The sequence below is a fragment of the Salmo trutta genome, chromosome 1 (assembly GCF_901001165.1).
Source record: "Salmo trutta chromosome 1, fSalTru1.1, whole genome shotgun sequence".
Lineage (NCBI taxonomy): Eukaryota > Metazoa > Chordata > Actinopteri > Salmoniformes > Salmonidae > Salmo > Salmo trutta.
The window spans coordinates 46,755,976-46,765,816 of NC_042957.1; the positions used below are offsets into that span (position 1 = coordinate 46,755,976).

Below are 9,841 nucleotides of genomic sequence, written 5' to 3' on the forward strand. Positions count from 1 at the left end.
GAAGAGCCAAAGGTCCTGAAAAAACGGTTGTTATCAGGGCTTCAAAGTCACGACCCCTTGATATTCCTGGCCTTGTGTGGAGATCTAACGTCACTCAGAAATACACACGCGTCACAAACACACATCTAGTGACTGAACCAGTTCCACGGCCCTGACCCTATTCACCCATAGCCATACGCAGCACTGCCAACAGAGCACATTGAGCTCTCCTGATGGGATGACTGACTGCTGGAAAAGACCCGTGTTCGGGTTGATTTGACCCTCTCTTTCTCTTCCTTTCTGTCCATCTGTTCATCTCTGCAAGCCTGGGTCTGCTTCTCTCCCTCTAACCATATTCACAACAGCACTATCCTTCTTAGTCTCACACCCCCCCCCCCCCCCCCTCTCGACAGCAGGCTGATCTGTGGCCTGAGGGTTCAGAGGGGGGCCGAGGGAGGGAGGCTGGAGGGATAGAGGAAGGAGCATGAAAGGAGGGAGAGAGCGAAGGGAGGGAGGGGTGGATGAGAGCAACGCCAGGGAGTGAGGCAATGATCTGGCCGTTCCTGCTGTCAAGGGAAGGCAAAAGAGAGAGGGAGGAAGAAAGAGAAAGACAGTCCATATTAACATGGCTCTGGGGTATTCTCTATTCAGCCATCCCCTTTTCCTGTCTTTCTTTCACTAAACATTCTCCACTACTTGCCTACACACACACATAAGTCAGCCCACTGAAGCCGACACACAGCAAACATACAACCATTCAAACACACAGTAAATCGTGGTGTGTCCCTGTGGTGGAAAAAGGGCATTACGGCTGGGGGTATCCACCAGGTCCCTGTGTGTTCTACGGTGATACAGGCTGGGGGTATCCACCAGGTCCCTGTGTGTTCTACGGCGATACAGGCTGGGGGTATCCACCAGGTCCCTGTGTGTTCTACGGCGATACAGGCTGGGGGTATCCACCAGGTCCCTGTGTGTTCTACGGCGATACAGGCTGGGGGTATCCACCAGGTCCCTGTGTGTTCTACGGCGATACAGGCTGGGGGTATCCACCAGGTCCCTGTGTGTTCTACGGCGATACAGGCTGGGGGTATCCACCAGGTCCCTGTGTGTTCTACGGTGATACAGGCTGGGGGTATCCACCAGGTCCATGTGTGTTCTACAGTGATACAGGCTGGGGGTATCCACCAGGTCCATGTGTGTTCTACGGTGATACAGGCTGGGGGTATGCACCAGGTCCCTGTGTGTTCTACGGTGATACAGGCTGGGGGTATCCACCAGGTCCCTGTGTGTTCTACGGTGATACAGGCTGGGGGTATCCACCAGGTCCCTGTGTGTTCTACGGTGATACAGGCTGGGGGTATCCACCAGGTCCCTGTGTGTTCTACGGTGATACAGGCTGGGGGTATCCACCAGGTCCCTGTGTGTTCTACGGCGATACAGGCTGGGGGTATCCACCAGGTCCCTGTGTGTTCTACGGCGATAGAGGCTGGGGGTATCCACCAGGTCCCTGTGTGTTCTACGGCGATACAGGCTGGGGGTATCCACCAGGTCCCTGTGTGTTCTACGGCGATACAGGCTGGGGGTATCCACCAGGTCCCTGTGTGTTCTACGGCGATACAGGCTGGGGGTATCCACCAGGTCCCTGTGTGTTCTACGGCGATACAGGCCGGGGGTATCCACCAGGTCCCTGTGTGTTCTACGGTGATACAGGCCGGGGGTATCCACCAGGTCCCTGTGTGTTCTACGGTGATACAGGCTGGGGGTATCCACCAGGTCCCTGTGTGTTCTACGGTGATACAGGCTGGGGGTATCCACCAGGTCCCTGTGTGTTCTACAGCGATACAGGCTGGGGGTATCCACCAGGTCCCTGTGTGTTCTACGGTGATACAGGCTGGGGGTATCCACCAGGTCCCTGTGTGTTCTACAGTGATACAGGCTGGGGGTATCCACCAGGTCCCTGTGTGTTCTACAGTGATACAGGCTGGGGGGAAATAAAATCATGCAGCACACTACTAATTATTATAATATTATAATATTGATATAGCACACTATAAATCATCTTCTCTCCTCGCTGTCCGGAGAGGGTCCGGAGAGGGTCAGGATGTCCACCATGACAGCCGCAGATACACATTAAAACACTATGGAACAGTGAAGACAACCACAGTGACGAGGGGAGGATTGTAGAACAAGGAGTGTTTCCAGAACATATAGCAGGGTTTCCTGGATGCAGTTAATCCACTACAGGACAAAAGCATTTGGCTTAAATCCATGACCCCCCCATTCGCTCCGATACCTTTTCAGAATTCTAGTCTGGTCTGGTGTGTTCTCACACTGGCCTTTACGGACGGACCACCCAGGGCTGTGTGTGTGTGAAGCTGCTGACCAGCAGAGCCGGGCTGAGGCAGACAAAGGAGTGGGCTCATTCTGGACACCGGCCCTGAGCCCTGGTCAATGGAGCTCTGATCCAGAGCCAGCCAGCAACACTGGGCCAAACCTATACCCCAAACACACAGGCCCAGTCAGAGAGATAGGACCCACTGGCGGATGCATCGTCTTCGCCTCTCCCTCTCTGTGGCTCTGCCATGTCAAATCGCTGACTGTTCAAACATAACTTCCCACACGGTGGTTTCCATTTCCACTAAATCTAGGCCTCAGCTTTTTCCAGATGCGGTGGCCATTTTTAGTCTGTCCACCTGTCTAAATATTCATCCCAATCTGATGTCTCAACTCCAGTCTCTCTCCGTTACCATACTCTCTACATTCCCTAGGGGCATCACCCCTAATCTGTAATCCTAATGTGTGTTATGGAGAAGCGATGGATAAACAAATGGAACAGAGGGAGAGCCAATAGAGGAGCGCGTGTCTGCGGGTGCTAATGCCTTCAAGCGGAGGGGTAAAGGTGAGCTGAACGGCAGCAGAGGACTTTGATCCGGTGTTTACCTGGGTAAACTCAATATTGACCTTGGGTGAATTCCAGCTCCATAGAGAACAGGCTTGGACTGCAGCCGTGTCCAAAAATAATACCGGCATTCACCAGACCTGCTAAACCACATTCCACCAGGTCAGGACTACCCCCCCCCGTGACCGTCTCTGGGGCTAACACACTACTGAGAGAGACCAGGAGAGATTCATTTAGAACGAGATGAGACGGTCAGACTCCAGAAAAACCTGTCCGGGGCCTGGGTCGGTGCTGAGAGGTAGGATCTGGCAGTCCGTAAGAGACCCAGGACACTGCAGACACGGAGGCAGAGAAAAAAAAAAATCAAATCCTGTAAAAAGCAGGACTGTCTCCCTGAATCAGCACAGCTCCGGGGTCCAGGGCTACATGTTGTAAACGTGCTCAGGCAGCCTAACGATCCCTCAGACTGTGGCCCAGACCCCGGCCAGTATGGACAGATCCCAGGCTATAGGAGGCACTCCTGACACATTGTCTGGCTGTGTGCACATCCGATAGGGACACTACTAGACTCACAAGGTTTTCAGTCTCACACACACACAGTGTGTGTTGCCTCAGTGAGCCCACATCTGGCTGCCACTAACTCAGGGTTTCCCAAACTGGGTCCCCAGGACCCTAAGGGGGTGCACACGTTTGGGTTTTTGCCCTAGCACTACACAGCTGACTCCAATAAAAAAAAAAAAAAATCAACCAATCATCAAGCGTTGATCATTTGAAATCAGCCGCGTTGCGCTCGGGCGAAAACCAAAACGCGCACCGAGTTTGGGAAACGCTACACTAACTCATTGAAGCCCACGGTTAATTATTGACCTACTTGATGCAGTCGCTTTTACCACAGTCAACCTCTTCTTTTGGCCAGCGGGAAAACCACAGCACTCGCTAAAGTATACACTTAACACTCATCCACAGACCACTTGTGGTGTGCGTGTGTGTGTGTGGATCTGCTGTAGTGTGCTTAAACAGAGGCACCAAACCATTCTGAAATCCCTGACTGTGGAGAGCTGGAGACAGACTCAGAGCATTTTGGTAGAATGTCGACTCGCATGTTTCTGGACAGGAAGCACACACACCCAGCTTGAACTGTACATTTACACTTCGTCTGAACGGTCCCTTTTCCACAGTCTCCTCCATCTCACACACAGAGAACAGGAGAATCAAAAATCGCTCTGTACTCCTATTAATAGAGCCATAGTATTGAGAGCAACGGGTGTCCCAGTTCCATAGACACACATACAGAGCACAGAACCTCAGGTGACTTGACTCCACCATGGACCCTGATCGGAGTCACAAATGGAGGCGACTGGCTGGAGAAAGAAAAAGAAAAAAAACTCAGACAACATGAATCAGCTGTTAAATATAATCCCTCCGCATTTTGCCAGCCCGTTTAAAAATGGCCTAATCTCATTTCAGTGGGAAACCATTTCTAAACACTACCAGTGAATTACATGACTTGTTTGTCTGATCAGACAGTATCAGAAAGGCCTATTTGAATAAGATCAACTGACAGATCAGTGTTAGTCGTTGACGCCGTGTATTTGAATGAGCCTGTTATGAACAGTGTATGTAGAACGGTCCAGTCAGTGCTGACAGGCGGTAGGCAGACTAGCGTGCAGAGAGTTGGCACTGTTGATCCTGATGAGATAGCCAAGAGGGGGCTATTTGGGGAGGGGGGGGTTTGCATATGTTTTTTTTGCAGAGCAACAGTACATGATGAGGCTTGTTCCTGTGGGGGTGTGACTGCATCAGCCAAGATGATGGTGAGCGGGGGGAGTGGACATGATTCAGCTACAGGGGAGGAGTCGGGTTTGACCTCTCAGCTTCTCTTAAAACGATGGTGGTGGTATCTCTGTTGGTTCAGAGTCAGATTGCATTCTGACCTTTGACCTAACTAAGACTGTGTGCGATGCAGGGATGTTTCTGGATCAAAAGGGGTTTAAGGTGGTGGGTGTGTCAGGGGGGTGTAGAAGATTGTTGAGCCCCCCCCCCCAATTACATTTTAGAGGTTCCCCATCTTGGCGGCGTACAACTTAATTTAGCATTCTAAGCAAATTTCCTGAAATTCTACACATTTCCAATTATATAGGTCCATAATCTTTTCTACATACTTTATATAATTTACTTTTACTCGTTTCAGTTTACACTGAAAGCGTTTTCCCCAAAGTAATTACATTTTTTAAACAGTTTGAACTTAGATAACCCAAGAAAAAAAAAATGACCCAACCCAAGGATTGCAATGGCCGAAAAATCCCAGTCATACTATACACTGGGCATTACAGACGAGGCACTCCTCTCTGTTCCTGAAAGGTCATATCATAAGTGTTTGCTTGATAGAACACAGAGCATCAGACAGCTGTGCTGGAGCCACAAAAAAAATCTTGATCTTATCCTCCAGGGCTCTATTTTATAACATCTGGAATGTGATTAGACCTAACCATAACCAAAAAAAAAAAAATATATATATATATATATATATATTTTTTTTTTAAATGTATGAAAAGGTACACAATTTGATCATCTAAAAACGCACCTTGAAGGAACCTCACTGATGAGGTGAGCCTTGCTTCGCCTGTTTACGCATGCTTTATATGGCTGCATTTTGTCCAGTCTTGTTATTTTGAATCCTCTGCCCTGCATTTAAGCAGAGAAAAATAAGCTACGGCTTGTATCTAGAAAAACTGAAAGTCCTAAACCAAAAATCCAAGGCTGTGACTTTTTATGATCTTTTTAAAAAGCGTTTATCGAGTTAGCTTATCGCTGCGTTCTGACATGTTACCTTGCATGTTAAGAGCCGATATTTGAGCCGGGACAGGAGACAGACCTTTTGTTTTGTTCTTCTTTAGGACCTTATGTGCTCGCTTCCCCTCCCTGAACCTGCCCCTCTTCCAGAGTTGAGGAAGATCACAGGTTTCTCTCTCTCCCTACTCTACGTGTGTGTGTGTTGGGGGGGGGGGGGTCTGCTTTACAAAGAGGAGAGGAACTCATCTGTGAGCTTCTTCCCTGCTAGGCCTTCACTCTACTTCCTGGCACACCGCCTGGGCTGCTCTCACACATTTGAAGCCACAGAGCAGACGTATAGTGGTATGTATGTCACAATGAAATATTGATAAAGCATGCAAGAGTCCTTGCAGAACGGGTTGCGGATCGGGGAAGAGAACGTCCATCGAAATAAAACAAAAAGTATAGGTACGAGTGACGGACACACGCAAAGGCACAGGGTAGAAAACACATACTGAGCACCTGTATAGAATCTCCCACACAGGAAGTCATTCCATCAATATAACAGAGACTCTCAGAACACAGAAACACATCATCTGTCTAGTACTTGCACACAGTCAAACAAATGCAGTCTTTCAAATAGGAATACACGCACACGGCCATGTTTCCAGGCTTGGTTAAACCAGTTTTGCATAGTGTGTACAGTCGGCACTCCGGTTATGAATAACCTACTATCTGGCAAAATCCCACCTCCTGCAGTTAACATAACCCTTTCAGCGAGGCTCCAGGTCCTCAACAGCACTCATCTGCTTCGATAGCTAGGAGGACTCTGAAGCATAGTACTGCATTACTAACAGGCAACGTCCACATATTGAAAGCAAGACAGATGAGTATGCCTACTCGCTTTAGTCTCACATAACATTCTTCCTGTCTTTACACCTCATCCTCAGGTGCCCCCTCCTCCTGCAGATCCCAGCCCTGTCCCACTATCATGAAATGCAGGGCGGCAGACAAACAAGAGTCTGTGGCCCAGCTTCTCCACAGCACAGCCCCATACATTACACCAGAAGACAGTTTGTCAGGTAAGCAAGTATTCAGCGGTCACCAAGGGAACCGCAAGCTGCAGCCATGACTACATTCACCTGAACCAGACTGGGGGAAAAACTGCCGCCCTTCGCGGCCGGCCTCGTCTGGTTTAAACAAACGAGAAGGGCAGCCGGTGCCCAGGAGGGGAATAGGGAGGTTGTTTTCGTGTGTCTGAGGAGGAGAGCGCTGATGCGGAATAGCAGCTAAGACAGACAGACGCTCCCCGGGCTCAGAGTAGCAGGCTCTGCTCCTGTGTGTAGCGCAGAGGGGGAGACAGGCAGCACAGCAGGCCTCTGACAGAGCACATTTTTATGGGAGTGTCTGTCTGCCGGAATGTGCGCTGCTTTCGGCACGATTTTCCAGAGAACACGGTTGCGGTTCTGCTTGTGTTCAGTTCACCTGATTTCTAGCCTCAACACCTAGAAATAGTTTACACGAATGTGTATGTTTTATTTTGGGATCTACATTTCAATCCAAGGCAAGGGTTGTCAATTTCATCTACATGATGGACAACAATAACAAGGGCCTTCTTCTGGCACAACAGGGAGTATGACGAGATCAAACCCATGGGCGTGCAGTGTAGACAAGTATTGGCATCTCTGATAATGTGCTATATCGTCTCTCACCAGACGCTCCATCTATCGACCCAAATAGTTAACACCCACTTACGGCGATTGGCTCCACAAGGCCTTCCCAATGCCCATTAGACAAATTATAAGCTTGCCCCCGGCATCACTAGACTAGAGTGTGTAGGAAATGTCAATGCATCCTTCTCTCGCCACAAAAGGTGACCCCGCCCACATCCTCCACTAGAGTAATGCAATGTGCTCAGCGCGCTCTGGCAGCAAAAGTAACAGACCTTCAAATTACAAGAAGAGGGACCACGTGAGAATATTTGATTATTATAGCCTTGGTCTATCCGGTGGGCAAAAAAAAGCGGGGACAGGGATTGTGTGGTTCAGCCTGATTGACGTGCCATAAAGGTAGTGTCGTTTCAGTTGGCAGCAGAACAACACGCTGCAGAACGTGTTACTGCAGTACTGAGTGGCAAGAGACTATACAGACAAGACTACGATAGTACAGTGACTGTTTTCTAATACACTCGCTAGCCTACGCATGCACACAAAGCCCACACAGATGGATGTTGTGATAGACAAAAAAAAGTTAATTTCACTGAACTTGTGAAGCATGGCTCTGTTCCCTTGGAGTTTTCAATCTTACACACCCTGATAGATTACACTTCCTTATCCGGGGTAGCTTGTGTGAGCTGCTAGCAAACACTGGATTTTGATAAGGCACTCTATTGCAACTGAACAACCCCAAATTATTGTTTCAACTTGGAAACAGCATCCTGAAAAACCAAGATGCTTAGCTTGAGTCAAATTGACACTGATTTAAATTACACAATGAAGTTTTGGCTATAAAATTGGCGATGGTAGAGCATCACACATGTTAATTTCTGGATTTGGGGAGAACTGAAACTAACATTAGCTAAATAACTTTAAGCACGAATATACTAATTAATCTCTTCATCTAGCTTGGTAACGTTACATTAACCGAAATCCTCAATTTGGACTAACCTAGTAAGGTAGATTTTACAATGCAATGTTGTAGAAGTTAATCTTTAGTGACCAGCAAACAAGTTAATCATAATTGATCGTTGTATGCCATCAATCACAATCTGATAGTGACTGCTCTGATGTTCTGCTGATGGAAATGCTAACCACATTCCTGTCTTTGATAACGTTAGCTTGCTAGCCTTACGTTAACGCAGCAAGCTAAAACTGGCTGGTTTGTGGTGAAAACAGGAAACGCTTCGTTCAAGAATTCAAATCTGTGAAAATCCAACGTGGCAAATGTAAAATTAAAAATCAGATAATTTAAACGACTGGTTAGCTAGCAAACCTAATTAGTTAGCTAGCTAAACGTTCAACAAATCAAAGAGCAAGCTAGCTAACGTTACTAGTCTTTCACAATCACATCCACACAGACAGGTAACGTGCTATCTAGCGAATGTTAGTTAGCCTACCTGCCCGGGCATCACAAATCATTAACAAACACGCTAAAGAAAATTGTATTGATAATGGAATGTATAATACACAAACAGGAGCAGGTGACTGCGAATTCAAATGCTTGGTTGCAAATGTTTTTTTCCTTACCTTGTCCAGACAATTCACTTTTTCCGTCGGGTACACGATTGTGCCACATCTGCCACACGACGGATTCATGTTTGAGGAATGCTGTTTAAATTAGACGATAAAAAAAATAACTGTCAACTAAACGTGTTCTTCCCAAACAATACGGGTCGAGTTTGACGGCTGGATTTATCAAATCCCGGAGATTGTTGTCGTTCTAATCGCACAGCTGGCTGTCAGCACACGAACCAGACACGTAAAGCGCGGGCACGGCGCCTCTCTTTCCAATGCCGCGCTCCCGAGGAGAAAGGAAAGGAGGCGGTCCCACAAGGAGACGCTTGATTTCAAAGGCGGCGTTTAGAATTGGATAAATCCTGTGATCAGATATCAATCTATGGAGATCGATCAGCGTATACTAGATTTGATACTTAAATCCAACACAAATAGCGATACTCAAGGCTTTTAAGTTGGTTGATTCCATGGAATGCGGAACTAGGTTTTTCACACCACCGTCACTTGTCATCACCAGTTACCACAGCCACAAAGTCATAAACCCCGCCCATTTCTGCATTTTATCTTCTTGAAATGTGATTTTAAATCTAAATCTAACCCCAACCTTAACCCTCAACTTAACCACACTGCCAAACTTATGTCTAACCCTAATATTAAATTAAGACCAAAAAGCAAATGTGTGTTTTTATGAGTTTCTTCGATAGAACCAATTTTTACTTTGTGGCTGTGCTATCTAGTGGAAACCACCATTACCGTGGAACAAGCGCACGACAAAATCGTGTACATGACATATAGAAAAGGTATCTAGAATACACGGCAACGCTTTTTATTCCATATGATGATCATGACATCTACTACAATCTGTATGTAGGCTACTGTGAAGGCTACTGTGAAGGCTACTGTGAAGTTACAAATAAATTTGGTTTGGGTGACATCTGCTGTCGTAAATCAGAATTGG

The 9,841-nt window shown here is 47.4% G+C and overlaps 1 protein-coding gene across 1 annotated transcript in view; it reads right to left on the minus strand.

Moving 5' to 3' along the window:
- Window positions 1–9,371, minus strand: part of LOC115197469 (LIM and SH3 domain protein 1) — a 35,147-nt gene extending 25,776 nt beyond the window's left edge. The window contains exon 1 of the mRNA XM_029759032.1: window positions 8,896–9,371. Coding sequence (XP_029614892.1) covers window positions 8,896–8,964 — 69 coding nt within the window. The 5' untranslated portion in view covers window positions 8,965–9,371. The remainder of the gene's footprint in view (window positions 1–8,895) is intronic.
- Between the last annotated feature and the right edge of the window lie 470 nt (window positions 9,372–9,841).